Source organism: Temnothorax nylanderi, unplaced genomic scaffold (assembly GCF_030848795.1).
Source record: "Temnothorax nylanderi isolate EJ_2023f unplaced genomic scaffold, tnyl_v1.0 TNYL_tig0074_pilon, whole genome shotgun sequence".
In the NCBI taxonomy this organism is placed as follows: domain Eukaryota; kingdom Metazoa; phylum Arthropoda; class Insecta; order Hymenoptera; family Formicidae; genus Temnothorax; species Temnothorax nylanderi.
This window is the reverse complement of record NW_027249136.1, coordinates 194,696-216,275: the sequence shown is the minus strand read 5'-3', so window position 1 is coordinate 216,275 and position 21,580 is coordinate 194,696. Positions and strand designations below refer to the sequence as shown.

The 21,580-nt window shown below is 33.6% G+C and overlaps 2 protein-coding genes across 2 annotated transcripts; one reads left to right on the top strand and one right to left on the bottom strand.

Moving 5' to 3' along the window:
- Positions 1-273: 273 nt before the first annotated feature.
- LOC139774109 (gamma-aminobutyric acid receptor alpha-like) lies at positions 274-20,573 on the bottom strand. The gene is made up of 9 exons (XM_071709098.1): positions 20,180-20,573; positions 12,609-12,754; positions 11,094-11,286; positions 10,583-10,803; positions 4,375-4,457; positions 3,803-3,943; positions 2,664-2,816; positions 1,627-1,886; positions 274-1,262 (listed from the first exon to the last, which is right to left on the bottom strand). Exons 2-9 carry the CDS (start codon positions 12,659-12,661, stop codon positions 837-839), a joined length of 1,530 nt encoding a protein of 509 aa, XP_071565199.1. The 5' UTR covers positions 12,662-12,754; positions 20,180-20,573; the 3' UTR covers positions 274-836.
- On the top strand, positions 3,807-17,953 carry LOC139774112 (uncharacterized). Its single transcript, XM_071709104.1, has 8 exons — positions 3,807-3,945; positions 4,266-4,451; positions 14,770-15,218; positions 15,303-15,523; positions 15,751-15,977; positions 16,292-16,400; positions 16,971-17,196; positions 17,466-17,953. The coding sequence occupies exons 4-8, from the start codon at positions 15,380-15,382 to the stop codon at positions 17,756-17,758; spliced, it is 999 nt and encodes a 332-aa protein (XP_071565205.1). The 5' UTR covers positions 3,807-3,945; positions 4,266-4,451; positions 14,770-15,218; positions 15,303-15,379; the 3' UTR covers positions 17,759-17,953.
- Positions 20,574-21,580: the final 1,007 nt, after the last annotated feature.

The window sequence follows — 21,580 nt, the reverse complement described above, 5'->3', positions numbered from 1 at the left end:
ATAGTAGCAGAATAAAACATATAAGCTCCAGTTCAAACTTTTTCATAGGTATTCATATTTTCACGAATTTTTAATATCAAATATAATACATATATGTTGATTGCGATTGTTTCTTATGAGAAAATCTTAATTTTCTTTGCAGTATTCTAATAATTTCTAATTCAATTTAATTTAGATGCTCTATCATCTACTGCAACTATAAAAAAAATCATTTTTAGTAACAATATAATTTTATACGAAAAGAGATTATCTAACTAAAAATAACAGAGAGACTTACTTTTACTACTTTGACAATTTTATTAGCGTTAATTTTTTTTTAGGCAGGAGTCAGAACGAGGAAGGTTTAGAAAATAAGTAAATAAAGTTGTATTATATTAGGATAACATTCTTTCCGTTCAATTTTTAGGTGCATTTGCTTTGCTTATTTGTTAGGTATATTTAGCCAAGTTTAGCTCTTGTGGCCTGTATATTTTATGCTGGTACGTATCTCTTCGTCAGTCATTTTCTCCATATTCGTTTTTACAATGGACATCAGAGTATGACACGTCCATTTTTAACCACGTTATTATCAACAAATACTTACATCCTCTTTACTCGAAACCCTTCAGTTTCATTCTCTCAAATTTTAATATTTTCTTGATAAAATCTTATCACTTAAAATAATCTGCATGGTTGTGTGAGATAAAAGTTATGCGAACATATTCACGCATATAAAAGTAAAGATTTGTCCTTTTTCAGTATTAGAGCTAGGAAAATTGCGCGGTTGACTTTTTTAGCTGGCAAAGCATTTTAAATAATCTTCACAATATCTCTCTTGTTTGAGGCAGGAGGTCCTATCACGCGGCGTTGGAGTTATAATAGTGGATCCGTTCGCTACGCGAGAGATACGCGTACCAATAGAAAAGATTGATGGTCAGGAAAAACAGGGGAAACATTACACGACTGACGCGGTCAATCTTCGATACCGAGTTGTATCTGGGAGTTCGCCGACGTCGTCTTCTGGACGCGGACGACGTTGCTCGCTTGGATGACGGCGGGTGTGGCTGTGGCGGCGGCGGCAGCGGCGGCGGCATTTGTCGCGGCGCGGGCGGTGGGCTGCAGGTCATACAAGATATCTGCCAGTGCCCAGGCACCGCTGGATCCCTATCGGGTATCGAGATCGCTGACAATGGTATCACTTCGATCATACTGTCGCCATTTATCGCCAAGTTGCGATTGCCACGTCCTCGTGTAGTAGAACTCGCGGAACTCTTCCGACGAGCCTAAAACAATATTTATGGAATGTTATGGAAGTTGGAACTTGGAACCATTATTCTCTCTCATTCCCTGCGTTGGAACTTAACATTTCAAGTTATACCATGATATGACTTGGAAATGAAAGGAAGAATGTTCTAAATCTGCTAGAACGTTATTTTCTTGTCTTTTTTCAATTTATATTTAGATTTTATCTCTCTCTCTCTCTCTCTCTCTCTCTCTCTCTCTCTCTCTCTCTCTCTCTCTCTCTCTCTCTCTCTCTCTCTCTCTCTCTCTCTCAGCATTTATATTTGTTCTTGAAAAAATAGGAAGAAATGAATAAATTTCTCGCTTCTATTTAATCCAAGAGCTTATATGATACAATATATTTACCGGTTGATTTTTTATTAGTCTTCTAGTTACATCTTCCTCTTCGTTTGAACTTTCAGTATCGCTTAGATCAGAACTAAAGTAACACTCTCCCGATCCATACTTGGTGAAATAATGCACCACTGCAAATTGTATTATAGTAGCGAAGATGAACGCGAACGAGAGAAAGACGAAGAAATCCAGAGCAGTGGGATAAGGAACTTTAGGCAGGTCGGTTCTCGCTTCGAGTCCTAAGAATGTCATTGTTAATACAGTAGTTATGCCTGAAACAAGATGTAACGTGACAATCGAACTGTGCAATTATAAATTCTACAACAGTAAAGCTTATCTTGAATTTTAGTGAATAATAGGGAAATACAATAATTACAGTTGTTTATTTAATTTCAATTATCACATCCGGATATTCAATTTGCAAAAGTCCTTCATTATTATTATTCTTTTATTATTTGTTTTATTTGGAAATTCTTTGTATGTCGTATTTCGATAACATTTTCGATAACAAATATAACATGATAAATTGCTATAGACATAATTACATATATTATAAATATAGAGTAAAATGGCACTTGATAAGAAATTTTAATTCTGCAACAGTAAAGAGATTATTATATGTAATATAAGTTTTGAAAATTTTCAGACCAGTCAATGTTTATTACAATGTCTGATTAATGATATAAATTAAAAAAAAAAACGACACATTACTCGCTTGATTTCCGTTACAAGGAAAATTATAAGTTTAATAAAGCCCAAGAAATTATATTAGCGCATTTGCGGCGTTGTTGCGGTGTTGAGAAAGCGTTGCGTATTTTAAATTATGCGGGTTGTGCATTTTCACGCTTGCGGTTTAGCATAGATCCCTTTTGATGCATTTTGCTCGCACTGCGTTATATTCTCTTACACACGTTTACCGTACACATATCTGTTGTAAAAGTATGATAAAATGCATGTTTAAGGTAGATTGTATGGTAGAGTGTAACACACACGGTGGAGGTTTCAAAGAACACTTAAATTATTAATAGCAGTGGAATAGCTGCTCTTACCTAGCGACACTCGGTCGGCGGTAGCTTCTCTGTTTAACCAGAATGAGACCCAAGACAAGACGACCAGCAGGACGCAAGGACCGTATACCTGTATTAGGAAGTTACCCATGTGCCTTTGTAAATGGAAGTACACCAAGAGCATCGAGTATTCCGCTGAAATATATTTGACATCTATATATATAAGCTAAGAATAACGTGCTTTTAACGTCGCTATATATATATATATATATATATACTTTTACCAAATTAAAAGAAATTTAGATGATTACAACAAGTGATTGCGTCAAGAGATTTAAATACAAGACACGCAAAAGTGGCTTAGACAATTTTAATTTGTAGTTGTATCATTGCATGCTTAATAAATCAACAAATATAACGCTGATTAACCACATATTTCTGTAGAGTACAATATTATAAAAACATTTGTATCTTTGCCTATCAAAGGATGGACTGCCAGTCCTGCACTCTTCCTATTCATCGATTATTTGCACAAACTTCATGATATTTTATTACTGGAATAAAATGTAATTTTTATCATGACGAAGCATCATGTCGGAAAGCAATTGTTGCTATAATGTTGTTGTTTAAAATTATTATAAGAATATCTTTCTGGGTCGATGTGACTTGACGATTTTAAGCAGATTTCCTCGATAAGTTCTTCCACAATCAACTCAAGAGGCAGCCGCGGCGTTTGCCGTTTACTAATAATCGATAATACAATAATTCGATCAATTAAAATTTGCAGACAAATTTATGTAGTATCCAATCTTCTGGGCTGCTCGCCTATATGAACGGACAATGAAAGCTTAAGGAGAAAAAGAGAGAGTCGACGCTACTTTTACCCTTCCTTGACCGAATTTTCTGTAGAGTTCCCAATTTTCGCGTTAAGTTACTTTAATTCATTCGCTCATCATTTGCTGCTTACTAACTGTAAGTTGTATACGTATGTATGTACATACGTATATGTATATTAAAGTTGGATTTTTATCGACGTCTTAGCACTATATTTACTTCTCTGATTCTCAAATTGCCATTTTCTACTTCTTTGTACTAAATGTACTAAATTCACAGCGCTAGAAGAAATATTGATAAGCCGTATATTCTTGATCTCGTTTGCAGGGCGGCCTCATTGCACTTACCATGCGAGAAACCCGGTGCGGTCGAATGATTTGCAGTGGGATTGGCGACCAGATCAAATTGTGACAGCTTCATATCCTCTGCTATAGCGACTTGCCTTGCGCTGTTCCACTTGTAGATTACATCGCGTGTCGTGTAGCCGACTGTAAGTGGATTAATTTCGCATTGCCAAAAAGATCGACGTATCGTCTCAAATGGTAGCTGACAATCGAAAATTGCACGCTTGGCCTTTGCTGCTTCATTATTTAAAATTTAAATATACGATTTTATTTAAAAATAAAAGAAATAAGTAAGAAAATATATAATAAACTCGATGTCTATTGATAAATCTAATTAAACCTAATTTTTATGCATAAGTACACTAAATGTCGCATAATTTTTTACGAGATTAAAAATTACACAAGAAACGAATAAGCCTGCATGATCCCCGTTATTTTATTGATCCTTGAAATCTTTCTATCGCAGATTGCTGATACAATCCGAATGTCGCTGAAGGAAGGAAGCAGAAGCGAAAAGAAGAAGAAGGATAAAATATCTTTGAGAGTCGCGGAACAAATAAATTTACTAAACTCACAGCTGCCAAATTGCAGCGGACATCTTTGTGTATCCATTGGAAAGTCTTCGAGATTCATCGGACATCCTGCTTTAATCGTAAGTCTGAAACGACATAAACAATTTAACACAAATTTTGGAATGCTATAATCTCGATACGTATAACGTATAACAGACTATAAAAAAACATCTGTAACTGATTTTTGATTAAATTTGTTGTCGTTATACAAAATTCTATTAAAATTAAGTAAAATTAAAATTGTAATCACTTATAATTCGAAAGTCATATATTAAGAACAAGTTTAATTTAAACATTCTGTATATTAAGTGAAAATAGTTGTTTACTACAGAAATCTTGTCATTCATTTTACGCAATATTTCAATTTTCAATCAGTTTGAACAAAATTTCAATAGTATGTATTATACTTTGCTTGTGGTCAAATGCAAATGCAAAACGCATAAGAGATTAGTATCGTAAATTGTTTTGAGTTTCATTGAATTATCACTCTGCGTTTTAATTTCGGAAAAGTTAAGATCAAAAGATAAAACGATCTATGGATTCATCACTTTGGTACTTCACCAACTCGCTTTATCGTTAAATTTGCAGCAGGTATGCGTTTATTTTTATACCTACACACCTCATATCGTGAGAGCGCACGACAGCTCAACTTCCGTTATATCTCGCAATTTTTTAAGGATTAAAGTTTTATTTTTATTGTTTGTTATATATTTAGTAAAAAAATTCTATAATATTTGCATGCGTTTAACATAATAATATGGAAAAATTGCGAGAGTTTAAGAATATGGATCATGAGTAAAATGAACCAAGCACGAAAAAGATAATAAATAATGATCGACTAATAGGAGTATAGAAAAAAAAACAAGAATTCCCCTTTACTGGAGTTTAGGATTTTAGGCTTTTTTTCTAGTCACAGATTGAATATTTCTCTCACGTATCTCGACATTCTCGACGGCACGGCGCGGCGTGCACGAAAGGTGTTGCGAGATTGACCGCGTTTTGCTGAAGATAGACCTCGGGCAATTTGCCTCGAATGATTTTCGGGTACCGTTTCAGTATAGGGACTGCTTTTTAATCCCGGTAAAATCAAATTCAGCAACAGACTTGCTGAAGAAAAGATTCCCGATTATTGAGGTACTAACCTGAACTTTATTCCGAATAAAGCGCGAACAAATGTTGTTGTGGCTGTATATTTAATCGAGTTTGATTTAAATTATTTACATATATTGATATTCAGCTTCTGTTGAGTTTTGTTTTCTGTAATTCCACTTTTTGAAAACGGGCACGTTACCTGAATTAATTTATTTTTTATCGAAGAATTGAGGCCTTTTTGCGCGATGTTGATTGGTTCTCTCGCTTGGCTTCGTACTGCGAGAGTAACTCATAAATGACCGATTATTATATTATAGATTGATTTTGGTTATCTTGATGCGTGTATGCGTGAATAAGTAAATATAATAGTCGAGAATAAATGGCGCGCGCTTTATAGTGTCTAGTCTACCTTAAATATTGAGTGATTGTTGACTTTTTATTACATTAGATATTATAGATGATGAGAAGTTTCTGAATTTATTTGAAATATTGATAATAATTTTAAGATAGTCTTTTGATGTTTAGAATTTACAGTTTCGTTAAGATTAATACAATTTACTCTGTCGAATTACTTCGCATCGTGATATTTGTTATAAAAGAGTTGATTAATTTTAGAAGTACATTATAATCTTAAAATATGTAAGTATTTGTTATAATCAAAGAGAATTAATTAACTTTCTGCAAATTATGGCTGGTTAAATATATTTTGAAAGTTTGAAATGATACATTTTGTACAAGACACAACGAGAGGTTTAAAGTTGTGTTCTAAACTTACGTAGGACACGCATTATACAGATGGCTGTTCTAATGAGACTCATAATTCTACGTTACAATAAACATTCTCTCTCTCTCTCTCTCTCTCTTTTTCTTTCTTTCTCTCTGTCTCACTTCCTTGACAATATCGGTGAAAAGAAGCAAAAGTTTTATTCCTTTATAATGACAAGTTTTCTCTGCCTCATGAATAATGACGATTACGGCCGAAGGAGCGTGAGATAAAACCAAGTCGAATGGGATGAGATTAAAAGAATGAAGAAAGACCAACTTTTCACGGATACGCGAGAAAAGAATTAACCGAGCGGTAAAGTTAAACGGCCCCCAAATAAATAATTCAGGATAATTTTAAAGATAGCAATGGCACGACGACAAGTTCTCGATTCTTTCGGTAAATTTTTTCGAAAAAAAATTTTAAAAAAGGTAGATAAAAAAAAGCGTTGTGAAGGAAAAATCAAAGCATAGAATGGAAAGCAGTAGTAAGTAAGTAGTAGAAGATCCATATACAATGGTAAATGATCGCAGGATAAATCAGATTATAATAACATTTAGTTGCAATTTCAATAAAGCACAATATAGTAAGAGCGAATGTCTTTTGAGACATTTATTCTTGAAGAAATTAATAAAATAAACGGATTAAAATTTATAAGTATACATTTTTATTTAAGCCTAAACTATCGTAAAAAACTAACAATGTTGTCAAAAATTTCGTTGCTTATCGCTTGAATGCTCTGAAAGATATGAGTTAGACTTACAATTTCTCGGGTAAACATTCGAATGACAAAAGTTAATCCGAAAAGTTGATCCGAATAGACGTTTTGTTCAAGTCAAAGGAAAAAGAAGAGCAAAAGTCACTCTCGAAAAGTTTCTCGCCATTCAAGCAAGAATTACAGAAGAGAAGTGCGGCTTCTCAGTTGTGCACTATACGTGTATATGTATATATTGAACGATATCTTTTCATCTCACAACAAGCTACGACCGCGTTTTAAACGATAGTTTCTGGATTAGCAATTAACCGATGTTTACGAGATATAGTCGCATCTTTACAGAATGCAAAGACAAGTTTAGTTATTTTTTCACAAATGTTCTTGAGTTCTCGATTTATCGCTATACGAGTATATATATTTTAACAATTTTTGTAAAGGCACGTCTTTCGTTTGCCATTTCAGAGATATAGACGAAATTTCGGCGTATTTCAAAGGAAGGATCTATCGATCGATAGGGAAAGTAAAAGAGAAACAGAGAGGGGGAGAGAGAGAGCATTTGCACGGTACAGTGTACACTTCATGCTCGACATACTCTCGCGAAATTGGATCTCTCTCTCTCTCTCTCTCTCTCATTCTCCCTCTCTTGAAAATGCAACGGGATACTGCAACTCGTACTTCCGATCATACATGCATTGCGGCCCGTCTTCGATGCACTTCTCGATACGATCCAAAAGCTCTTTTTAGACTAGATCATCTCTACTTCCCTTTCTCTCTCCTGTATTTATTTCGTCAGTTATTAGTAATATGCATTTATTTGCTTGTTTTCGAATTTTTAATTATGATAATGTTGGTCCGTTGAGAATGTAAATAAAAATAATAGGTTGCTGTCACAGTAATCCCGCACAAGACTCGCTCGAAAGTCTATTGTTTTAAATAACAATAAAAAGTTTATATTATTGTTCAAAATATAAAGAAAATGAGTATTGACGGATATACAATTCTTGATCAGTCTGATAATACGTAACGTTGCATATTAATCGCGAGATTCCATAAAACAACTAGGTGTTTGCAGTGGCATTAATTTAAATGCAAATATCACAATAGTACTTGACTGCGGCGTTCGCAGTCACAGGTGCAGAACTTGTATGTATGATGCAGTCTTGATTTTTCATTGCTAGAACATGCAATTTGGTTAATTCTAGGTTTTAACCGCAAGTCAGAATAAGAATTAATTCCTTTTTCAACATACAGAATACCTAGTACTTTATGCGATAAAAAACTGCAAAATAAAAATCGGTAAAACTATGACAATTGCTTCAATTTAGTCAAGTTACAAGCAATTATTAACATTTAAATGTATGATCGGTATGCTATTTGGAATTGATATTTGAGAGAGAGAGAGAGAGAGAGAGAGAGAGAGAGAGAGAGAGAGAGAGAGAGAGAGAGAGAGAGAGAGAGAGAGAGAGAGAGAGAGAGAGAGATAAAAAGAGAGAGAGAGAGAGAGAGAGAAAGAGAGAGAGAGAGAGAGAGAGAGAGAGAGAGAGAGAGGAGAGAGAGAGAGAGAGAGAGAGAGAGAGAGAGAGAGAGAGAGAGAGAGAGAGAGAAATCAAATAATTCTTTTTCCTAAATCTAAAAATCTATAAATATAAATTTATAAAAATTAAATTTATAAACTTTATCTTCTTTTCTGTTTTACTACCTGCTAATAATTCCATTTACTATTTACTATTATAATTTTTTATTTTATAAACATAAAACAACACTAAATTATTATATTAAAAAAAGAATTGTTATATTTGTAAATTTACATTACTTTTATTTTTCAATGAGATACTAACTTTGGGAACTAATGTTATCATCTATAGAACACGAATCAAGATTGAGATAATACATAATAAAATAATTTTTTTCTCTCTATGTAGTACAAATAATTTTGTGTTTAAACGTCAGACTTGATAGATCAGCAGCAAATTATGCGAAGCTGTTAATATTACATGTATTATTATAATAATATCGATAATATATTATAGATATAATGTATACCTAACAAATATGATTTGTTTTTTGTAACTTGATCAGAATTTATCCATTAGATTTCGAAAATACCGAAATCAGCGAATCCCTATTCTCCCTGGTTTAAATAAATCTCGATGGTCGATAAAAGGCAGCGGCTAATAAAGTATCGAGTAAATAACACCACGGACGTGATCAAAACATTTTCCAATCCAAATGGGTATGGGTTCAGTCGGTCAGAGAAAAATATATATGAGACCTCGTTTTTCAAAGAAACTGCATTTTTTAAGATGTGAGACAGCAATTGTATAAAATCTGCCCTTTTTCGACTTGTCAAGTTTTCACAGTTTTCATGTAATTATCACGATAGATGGCTGGTATTCTTATTATACACTTGATTCGATTGTTGATTAAAAATTTTTTTGGCTGTTACAAATTGTGATTAGCACACTTGTTACTAAACGAATAGTCAAGTATATAGTTTTCTCATAAAAATTATTTATTTTTCCACGTGTGAAAAGAAGCAAGATATATAATGGTAGCAAAATCAATAATTTCATCTTATTAATTTATAACGTCAAAATATGGAACAGTAAGGGGCTTCAAGTTACATATCATAGAGGCTACTTTGTTTTTTGTTATTGATATAAACCAAATACAAATACAAAAGGAGTACTGAAGCGATACAACCATCTCCTTATTGTTAATCTGTTCCCTTTCTCTTGACCTAGTCTTCCGGATCTATTGTGTACGGCAGAATTAACCCTTGAGTTCGAGATACCTCAGACCTTGCATATGTCACGTTGCCGAGAAAAGATTTGCAGAGATTTGGTGTCGAGCGAATACTGACATACTTGCTTAAAATTCTATCTTACGTGCACGATCTCCATTTCTCCTTGTTAAAAAATAGAGATTTTGCATTACTAACAGATATGTCAGCGAATAGAAATCAAAAGGAATATCAAGTCAAGTTGATTTTTTATTTTTAAATTGATTTGCAATATCTAAACTGTTAATCTCCCTTAATTTTACACAATTTTCAAAACCATATAGTTAAAATTTATCCGTAAGTTGACAGAGTACAATTGTAATATGTTCGATTACATGACTTTTCGAAAGAAAAAAATCTTTATAAGCGATTGGCAATAATAAGAGATAAAATTCAGATAAAGTTCCGATCTTCCGATCATAAATCTCACGACATTTTTGCAAGAGACATCATTACGCTTTTCACGATTTTCTTAAAAGAATATTTTTATGGTAATAGAGGTAACATGAGACGACAGAAAGACTAAACCTTTCGCATAATTATATGTACTTCAACCCAAAATAAATTTAACATGATAAAGCACTGAAGGTACGACAAGATTTTTTTGTATTGATACTGTTGACGTATCTTGATTACTGCGGCGTAATGAACAGACGTTAAATAATATTCGAATGTTATAAATATTAATAATATAGAGATTCTTCCTTTTATTTTCCTCTTACTTTATACCAAGATTATAAGAAGTTTATTATTTTTGACACCTTGTAGTTATAACTTCTTAAAAGACAAAATTTATAAGATCTTTCATGGATTATGCATGTTTTTAATCTACGGAATCGAGATATTCATTGAAACATACCTGGAACTGTAAAGTACTCTGCCATTCTGATAAAGTCTGACGAATTTATTCGGGCTGGTGATCGTATGCAGGTAACTATGCTTGCCATTGTAGAAATACGTGTCGGGCTTCCAGATCCGTGCCAACATAGAAATACTCAGAGCGAGTGTCTCCTTACCACCCTGAAATGCTAAACGTCTGTCGACCCACGATTGTCGAAAGTAACAATCCATTGAGTACGTCTGCAGGAAATTTCAAATTTTGATTATAAACCATATCATCATTTATATATAGTCTATACATTTTAATAAATATGTACAAATCTACAATCGAGAATTTGACACGTTAATTAATTTTTCTATATCGTTTAATGCTAAGGTTTTATTTTTAAAATACACTATTTATTATATGCCAAGTCCTGAATTATTTGAAATCGATTCCCTATATGTACTCGTGTACACAATTAGGCAGATTCAAATTTTGTGATTGCCTCGCATATTATGCTGAGAGATAAACGAAAAATATGACTGACCATATCCATCTCAGAGATGGGACCCATGCTGCGTACCATAATATCGACCTCGACAGTGGCCGGGGGCCCGCCAAAGTCTGGTCTAATGCTATTGTCGTAACCGCGAAGTAGATTATCCAATAGGTCGCTAATGTTACTGTGGTTGTTGCTTTGCGTCCGCTGTCTGACGGAAGTTCTTGCACCCGCGGCCACTCTAAAACAAGTGTCGTAATTTTACCAGCTAGCCGAGTAAATCGCGGCTTGATAAGATTAATTTTATTAATCGGAAGAAACACTCCCTTTTTTTTGTAACACGAAAATTCTACAGCGCGATGAATACATTTATATGTTCTTTATGGGCATTAAAAAAATAAATATTAATATTTTACGTCGTTTAGGTTAATATTTTAATTAATAATGATGAAAAAGCCGGCGTTTATAACACACAAAAGATTCGAAGTGTGCGCAAAGAGTTAAATTATATTACGTGACACGTGACAAGCAAATTGATTGATTGACTGATTGATTTGCATTAACAACGTGCTAAAATTGAGCGATTTCCGAGGGTGTGCAACTAGTCGGAATATCTTGCCTTTTTTAAATAACATGTTCCATATCTCATACATATTCCAGTTTAGTTCTTTAGCTTGCGTTACCGATTCACCCTGCACATATATATACGCGTACACATACGTATGATAAATATGGAGTAAACCATGCTTTACTTTTGCTTACTCGGCCACAGAATCCTGAAATCTTGGTGAACATATCTCCATATACCTACAACTGTATGCGTATACAGCTAGTGCAATTAAAACGGTCAAAAGTCATTCGGGAGAAAGCTAAATAAAAAGCTGGAATCATATATATATTTACCGTATTTAAAAAACGTTAAAGCCGCATTTGCTTATCATGTTCAATTTTCTAAATTTAAATTAAATTGTTTAGATTTATATTCCCCAAAAAATTGCACTATTTGTAGCGTTAATTAATAAATTAATAATAGAACTTTTAATTTAACTTTTCGCTTTAAAGTATTTGATTTGAAATTTAAAGAAATATTACAATTTTTGAGGAATTGTACTTATTTCCAACAAGACGTAATTTTATATTAATTTTTATTGTTAATATACCTGCAGTTAATTGAAGTATTAATCTCATTGTAAGATTGACTGACAATGAGCAACATTATGGAGAAAAGATATCCGCAATGAATTTACATTAATTGTATTCCTTGATATAGCCGTTTAAATATAAAAGTGGCCTTTGTTTAATGTTTAATGTATGCATGTAAGAAAGAAGACTTCCAATTATACGAATGAGTTATTCAAGAGACAATATAAGTAAGTATGCCCTTGGATTTATTTGTCCTTTGTAAAGAAGACTGCATCGTTACACATAAACGAATACATAATCATTTACTTAATAAATCGTTTAACGAATTGCCGCCGAATTAAATAAATTCCGCATATAACTGACATCATTAAAATGCATAGGATAAAATATAACACAGAGTTTCTTGTAGATCGAACTTACAAAAAGATAGAAGTAATGAGATTGGCAAAGACGAGCAGGATTCTTGGCTTCATGATGTTAGCTTCGTGAGGTCGGAGTCTTACTTTCTTCGTGTAAGAATTCGTTCGTCAGTTTGATTTAACAACAGGACCATTTGATATTTCGCACTATAGTAAACATCAACATAACATTAATAAGAGTTAAGAAACAAAATAGCAACACGCAACACGCAACACGCATTATTATATAGCTTTTTTAATGAAATTTTATAAGCTTATATAAAAAAAATGAGATTAGAATTTTAGAATATATTGGTAACACAGTTACTAAAAGGTACAATTAAATTTAATAGAAATATGGTAATTTAATAGAAATAGAAATACATATACACGGAAATATCGAGAGCTAGAATTTGGTTACCAATCCTATAAATAATACATTATAGATGATGGCATCCGAGCGCATAACGAACGTTTCTTTTTTTTTGCGGTAAACGAGATGGAAAATAACGGTGTGTATTTCGAGGTTTAATAACGCTATTAAATTTTACGTTACATTCGTATGAACTGTGAATCTGTCTGCTCGATAAATGCGTATATTGGACCGTTAAGTTGTTCGTTTCTGTATGCGATGCCTTAATTTAGGATAAATATTACTATTGCGCGAAAACTAGCTTCAGAAAATTATGTGGCAAGCTGTAATGGTGAAAATGTGGAACTATTTGTGCATAATGAGTATTTTTTACGTTTGCGCATATATACTTAATCTTTATGTAATTAAACAAAATCAAAATATAAAATATAAAAATTCTCGTGTAAATTTAATTTAAAAACATCTAGTTTTTTATTTCTGTACTTGTTGTTCATCTTGCCATTATGACATTTTTCTCTTTGATCGAACAATGTTTCGAAACAGCACAACACAAATGTCTAAAGATCGCAAAGAACTAGCTCTTTAATCTCCTCGACGTCTTTTAGACTTTGCCTTTTTGACTTTTGCGTTGCTCGATTTTCGGTGACGATGTGCGATAACGCGTAGTAAATAGACAGATATCGAATCGGTAAATCGATAAATCGGTAAATCTTGACGGTTATGCGTACATTCGCTGCTTGTGCGACACATACCCTTCATTCATTCCCTCGAAAATAGTTTGAAGCGAAAGACGTTTGAAAGTGAACGAACCGCACCGTATATGCAAACAGCTATTTGTACACATGTAAATACGAGATACGCTTTGAAAAGTGGGTGCCATTCGCGACGTGATGATTGGGATGGCCTGATTATCAGCAACGTTTGTGTATACGTAAATCGGAAGCAGGGATTTTAATTACTCAACGCGTCTTGCGAAAACTCGTCACTCGTGTAAATAATTTTCCAAATTATGGTACATGGTTGCTTTCTAAACATGTTTAGATGAAAGTGTGACGAAATGTTAGAGAGCTTCCGACAAAGATGACGCGTTTGGTACCTTTACATGTTTTTTTAAGAGATACTGCCAAAGTAAATTAATTTTTTTTATCTTTGAAATATTATAAAATGTCTCGTTCTTACAATCTTATAGTCGGAGAACAAGAATCTGTTCAGACAAAATGTTTTTATTATATTACGAATACTTATTAAATATGTTTCGACAAGTCACACGGTGCACACAACATATCCTTGTCAATGGCACAGAATAGATAAGTCACACTTAACAAACACACGTACGAGAAAGCGCGCGAGGACGTATATTATACGTGTAGCAGGCATTCCTTAAAGTTTAATTTGTAATTTGAGTCCATGGTACCGCGAAAATTCCTGACACTGACGTATGCCCCGATAGCACTTCGTGTTACAAAGCTGTAAGTTGGGATGACACAACGTCAATTTTCCATGCTATATAAATGCGGTAAAATGTACCTATATCGATTGTCGCGCGCGCGTTTCCAGCATCATATTATCAATATATAAGTATAGAAATCATTCTCTGGGGAATTTGTTTAATTTCCAAGTTATATAAAAAAATATATCAATTTTAATAAATCTCAAATTCCAAATTATACTGAATACGCATGTCTTAATCACGACTCATTGAATTTCAATGTATGCATAATGTATATACCCCACAGACATATTAGGTATATACAATTTGTATATACAGGCATCGAAATAATTAAGGCACGTTTTGCGTTCTGATTAAAAGAAAAAATAAGCATCGTCAAACAGACGAAGAATATCATTCGGAGACAACGAACATCTCGGCGACAACTTCGACGCAAATGACGGCATGCCTCTGGTGCCTCAACGAAATTCGTGGTGCTCTTAAGGACGACCCGCATTTACGACGGGTTTGGTTTATCAGAACAATTTGTCACACATTGAGAAAAGCGATTGGATGTCTTTTGGTTCGTCAGGTAATTTGTCAGGTAATATGCGTGTAGGTGTGGCATCAATCTCGAAATTTAGAGTAGCATAAAAAATTCGATCAAAAATTCGATCCTGCAATTCGCAAAATGGACATGAAAGGATTTATCGTAAATTATTATATTTTTTATTTTTGTTTAATGTAGATGTGTCATAACTGGAAAAAGCCAAAGATACACAAATACACAATAATTATTGTAGTCAAAAACTTGCCAACACTATTTGCTGGTAATTGTTTAGTATTCGGTACTAAATGTACCTCCGTACTATTTATTCCTTATGTGGTGAGATAACTTGAAATTTAATCGATAGAGAAATTCAAAAAAAAGGATTAGGAATAGTCAAGCAGCAGTTGTGTGTGAGTGAATTGTGAATTGCGAAATTATAAAATGGTTCGACCGTCGAATCCGCGACTCATGGCTCGCGTGCTAGATGCAGTGGCAAATCTTGGCGACACTAAAGGTTCATCAGCTCGCGAAGTTCTCAGTTTTATCCGGCACAGCAACGTATCGTCCAAAAATTTGACGCTGCAGGTGAGTGTAACATTAACTTTAAATAAAAGGTTCATAGTCTTATTGAAATTTTATTGTGTTTTCCTTTTCTGCAATCTGTTATAAACATCTTATAAAAAGCTATTATAAATTATAAATTATAAATTATTTTTTTGGAATAGAAGAGAGAAGGATAACTTGTACTATGGCCAATAATGAAATTTTAAGTAATTTAATCGTTTGTATGATATATAATCGGTATATCGCAGGTACATCGAGCTTTAAAGCATGCGGTAAATGCTGGACTTTTACGGCATCGGAGTGGTCGTTATAAAACACTGGCTACTTTAAATCCTAATTCTGTCTCTAACCCACCTGTTAGTAAGGAACCGGCTACAAACAATCAGAAAAGTGAAGAGAAAAAATCAAAACCGGATGTGCAAGCACCTATCGGCGACGTGGAATCTTCTCGTCGAACACAAGGGCAAGAGCGCAAGTACGCCGTAATATTTCTATTATACGGACAAATGTATTTGTGTCCTTTTTCGATTAATTTAAAGTCTCAAGACATCTCAAAGACGATAATTTTTACATTTATTATATGTACGTGTAAATTTTATAAATGAGATCTATCGAGATGTATTATAAATGATTAACGTTTACAATCTCTAATGGATTAATAATGATAGACTGCCATCTATCATTATTAAGAAATCTAACATGGTTTTAAAATGCTGAATTTGAAGAGAAAGACGAAAAAATTGAAATGGATTACCGATTACCCATTCTGCTTAATATCTACGAATATAGGAAAAGAACTACGTCACGGCGACGAAATAGTAAACATCGTAGTAGTAAAGGAAGAAGGAAGTCCCGACGATCGCCATATAGACGACCCGATGCCGCTCAGAATCGAAAGGTGCGTCGCAATTAGAGTTATCGCGCGCTACTCAAATAGTTTCGACTGCTTTAACAATAATATTTAATTTTATATAATATACATTTAATATATTTGTGTTTTATTCTATTACCTTCGTTCTTATATCTCTTAAGAATCACAAGATATTTGTTAAGAGATTCCATCAGTAGTATAAATGCTAGGGTATCGTATTATCCTTACATCTTGAGGTAAAGGAACCTGGGGTGAGTTGTAATAAGAGTCTATTGCGCGACATAATACGTACGAGACTTTAGTAGCTAATGCGAAGAGACGGCAGAATTAAACGTAATTTAACGTAAAGTTTCCAATATTTTCCGCAAAATATAGAAATAAAGAGACTATAAATTCTAAAAAATGTACATTGTAAATTGTAATAAAATAAATGATATTGTATATTATTTTGTAATATATTAAAACAGTATCGAGAATAATTGTTACAATTCGAATCTTTTCTCACACTTTTCTCACATCGTGAATAAAGATTATTGATATTTAATTAGATAAAACGTACGAAATACAATTTTTATGTTCATAATATGGTGATGATAGCGACGAGAGCGAAAGCGCACATACGAGGACGAGGAGTTCGAGGATCCGGATCAATCAATTCGAGGATCCGGACAGTACATCTTGCATGGAAGGGACAATTCGCCCGTACCATTCAACCGTCGAACGAAACGTTCAAGAGTATCCAAGCGAGAGCTCGAGTCCGACTTTTCTGACGAAAGCGATTGCGATAGTGACTGCGACGTCAGCCGGAAGCATATGTCCCGGGGTAATTTTAACCACATTGGAAAAAAAATAAGAAAATTTTAATTAAGAATTATGCACTCTATGAGAAAGACTTATGCCTCTACATAATCTCTAAATATTAAATTCTAAAGTTTCCAAAATATACATGGTATCACATTTGCCTGACAAAAGCAGCAATCAATGTCACTAATGTATATTTGCTTTCTATTTTTTTCACGTAATCATATACAGTAAGAGTAATATATATATATATATATATATATTGTAATTATTGATCTATATTTTATTTAGCAAATAAATCATTGTGTCGAGAACGCAAAGTACCGAAACGCAAAGAGGCGCGCGCAAAATCGAGGGGTAGATCATCAGTGCCTCGAGCTCCAAGTCCGCAGCTGTTGCAACGAACGATGCAAGCGCGACAGCATCCGACCGAGGAGATCGAAAACGACAGGCAGCAATGTGACGAGGATCACGGATCCATGGAATGCAATGTGGCGCATCAAGAAGCACACAAAGACGTTGAAAGAGTTCGCGAGCCGAACGACAGCAACAGCGGCAGCACCCTGGAGAACTCGAGAGACTGATCACATTCTTTAATTTTTACTATCCCACTCTGCATTTGTCAATGTACAATCTTCTACTGCTTTTTTGGTGGTTATATATATCTGTCTATTTTTTGTTTTCTACTTTTTTCTGTACCGAAATGTCTACTGTTTCGAGAGATAAATTTGTAAACGTTTTAAGGGTAATTTATAAAATAAATATGCATGTGTGATGGATGATGTTGCGTATTTTATACAGAATATCCCATTTTTATTAGATATGTTATTTTTTTGAAAGAGCATTTAAACGCGATGACGTTTACTTTCAACATTTGCAAGCTGCAACATTATTACTTCATATATAGGTACTTGAACATTATAGCTTTGCTCAGAGCATTTTTTGGCAAACAAATTAATTTACTAAAAAATATTTTTCAAGAAACATTTATTTTACAAGAAAAAAATGATTGACAAATTTATCAAATCGGCCACAGAAATCTACAAATCGTTTGTGATAAACAAATAAATAAATGCAACATTTCAGAAAGTTTTTATAGTACAAACGCGCTTCTTCTCATGATTTGTTGTCCAAGACGCATTGGTATCGGTATAATTTATGAAGTTCTCCAACACGAAATATAGTATGTATGTATAGACAAACTGTCTCCGTGTATTCTGAAGCGAAGCTCGTTTGTGATGCCTCTTCGGCATATCATCGGCGCTTTCGTTCTCGTCATTGGCGTTGGGAGCCGATAAATGTATGACGGGCAAATACCAGGAAGTACTCCAGGAACAAAGTGCGGAAGCTTTTGCTGAGGCGGAATACTATCGGGAGCGTCACTTTTTACGGGATTTTTCTCACCACGTTTGAGCGAAGCCTCGAACCGGCGCGGCGGCCGGCGCGGGCACGGGCGCGCGGCGCATTTTTCGACGTGACTAAAGCTTTCTGATGTTTATCGGTTTAGCCAATGGCGTTTTATCCTTGCTAGCAAAGTTTTCCGCGGCGGGCACGGCAGTTTGCTTCCCATATTCGTTTGAATCTCTGTACGGGACGTTGTCTAAGTTTGCTCGAATCGGATTTTTATTTGCCTGCAAAGTTTTCTAGAAAGCATTATACTTTACTTTACTAGCACATTTATTTTTCGATTGTACACCGAGTAATATCAAAACAAGCCATTGCTTGATTTGACGCACTTGTATGCAACGTGTAGTTGTACAGTTAACAATTATACATATACTGAATAGAAAATATATGTATAGAAAAAAATTAAGTACAAATCATTATATTTTTACAGAAAGGAATTAATTTATAAAAATTGTAGTACAAGCAATCGTTCCAATTTTAGATTTACAAATTTGCCAAATGCATGTATCATATGTACTCTTTTATATCAAATATGATTCTTGAGATGTATTTACATCTCATGCCATTTTTCAATCATTTTTTTAGACTTCTGCCTTATGAATATTTCAGATATAAAGGATTTTGATTTTTTTCTATATTAAACACTCCTAGTTCACATTCTACCTCGCTTATCAAATAAATTTCATTAAAATACGCTTCAACGTGTCGAGTTCACAAATGCTCACGCTTCCGTTATTTGCTTGAGTGACGGCTAAAAGTGAAATAAGTGGATTACATAGCATAATGAATAATTAATAGGAGAGGATAATATGTAATGAAGATATACGTCTATATTAGAAAGACAGAATATTATATTATAAATGAAAGTCATTTCTATGAAATTTCAACAATATTTTTGGATACTTATTGTTGATCCGTACAATTTTTTCACACAACAGACAAGTTAAAGAACGTTCTCGAAATCTTCTGAGAAAGGTCCGCGAGGTTAATCTCAAAATCTATTGCACCACGTATTGACGAGGTAACTTGCGTAGAATATTATATATTATATAAATTGTTATTGTAAATGACATTTTTATTAATTTTTTATTACAAAACAATATAAACTGTAATAATTTTAAACACTCTTTATTTTATTCAATTAAAACAAATTATTTATTAAATAAGTTTGGAATTTTTAATAATGCTTTAGTAATAACAGCTCGTGATCAAAAAGTTGTAGAATATAAAAATTTATTTTTTTTAACAGCATAGACATTATATATATATATATATATATATATATATATATATGTAGTTACATTCACGAAATTGATCAATGTTTTATAAAGGCTTTATTAAATTCTTAATATAATAAAAAAAACAAAATTAAAGGAGAGAGAACATGTTTGTAAATTTCGAAATAACGTTTTGAAATGTTTAAAATACTTGAAAAATTTTGTAATTTATTGTAAATATTCAGTTGAACAGATATCTTCAACGTTTTCAGATAAAATTGCACAAATTAAAACGTGGATATTACTTTAGTATACTTGGAATACATGGAAATTCTATTAAGATTTATAAAAGTTTTAATCTCAAATCTTTAAACAACTTACCAAGCGCACGTGTTTGAGACGTTGGCATTTTGAAACTTTTGCAACATGAGGTCATGATGATAGCGAAAGTGCCCTCGACATTCTCGCAACTACTCACAAATGCGTTAGATAAAATTATTTCTAGATAATATTTTTATCTTGATCCTCATCACACAAGGATATGATAAAAGGTTCCGACGCATGGATCTTGATCGCCTAGGGCAGCCTAGGGTACCTAAAGATCGCGAGAAGCACGTGGCGAAGCCACAACGCGCACTGACTGCTCCAAACGGGACAGCTGACGAAGGGTAGAAACGCCGCGCTTTCCGCCCTCCGCTGTCAATCCCCACCAGCTTGCGCCCCTTTCTCTATCTTCATGTTTTCGATCGTTATATTTTACAACTTAATAAATGGTAGTGGATAAAGTATTTATATTAAAATACTGATATATACGAAGCAAAATCCTAATACATAATATTACAAATTGATCATGCTTGCTGTATATTTCATTCTATAAAAATTAAATTTTTAACACGTCGTTTTCGGTTGATCTGAAATTAATTATTGTATTTCTTTCAACTGTAAAAAAATGCAGTAAAAATGTTGAATGATATATGATCTCTGATATGACTCTGCTACAGAATTCTCTCTTAAGTAATCAATCAATTGTAAGCACTTGACCACATTTTTGCGGACGAGTGCAGAATGACAGAACTCATTTTACGACATCACATTTCATCGCGACACAGAACTTTGCTTTCGTTCTCAAGAATGCATTAAGGGGCTCGCACGATTCTCCATTCTTCCAGAGTTTTTGAATTTCATATATAGATCTCCTTATCCGATAACGGTATCTTTAATATGCGCGTGCCGAGTTTATTATAGCTTACTTTATTTACCACATACAAATTACAATTATATATGACGCATAAACAATAATTTAAAATTCTTTAATTTCTTTACAGTTAACTTTGAAATTAACTCTAATATACAAAGAAATAAAAAAAAAAGAAAAAATTGATTTTGACGTAATCTAAATTTAAGAGTGTGCATTTAAAAAAACCCCACTTGAAGATTTTAGCTAACTGTGTAATAGTTTCACTTGGCACGGATGTTTTACGAAGTCAATATAACAAGAACAACGAACGAAAAAGGATTATCCAAGATTAATGGCCTTTTTCCTAGGAAAGACAGGGATATCCTGTCTGTGAGCCACATTCACGAAAACATACCTTGATAGTACATAAGTTTGAATGCGAATAAATTCGTATGGAAAATGAACTACGTCCCCGGCTTGTCGGAGTCGGAAACGCATCGAACATTACGGTTACTCGTTGTCTGCCGGAAATATCAGCGATGCCGTTTTCTACCATCGCGGCATCGGTTAGGTTGACGCGTATCGATGATCAGAATTACGAATCT

Excerpts from the sequence above, each read along its gene's own strand:
- LOC139774109 (XM_071709098.1), bottom strand. The coding sequence starts at position 12,661 with ATGAAGCCAAGAATCCTGCTCGTCTTTGCCAATCTCATTACTTCTATC. Across the intron at positions 10,804-11,093 it reads CCATCTCTGAGATGGATATG|ACGTACTCAATGGATTGTTA; the intron begins GTCAGTCATATT and ends AATTTCCTGCAG. Across the intron at positions 3,944-4,374 it reads TCCGCTGCAATTTGGCAGCT|TCGGCTACACGACACGCGAT; the intron begins GTGAGTTTAGTA and ends ATCCACTTACAG.
- LOC139774112 (XM_071709104.1), top strand. The coding sequence starts at position 15,380 with ATGGTTCGACCGTCGAATCCGCGACTCATGGCTCGCGTGCTAGATGCA. Across the intron at positions 15,524-15,750 it reads CCAAAAATTTGACGCTGCAG|GTACATCGAGCTTTAAAGCA; the intron begins GTGAGTGTAACA and ends GGTATATCGCAG. Across the intron at positions 16,401-16,970 it reads ATGCCGCTCAGAATCGAAAG|CGACGAGAGCGAAAGCGCAC; the intron begins GTGCGTCGCAAT and ends TGGTGATGATAG.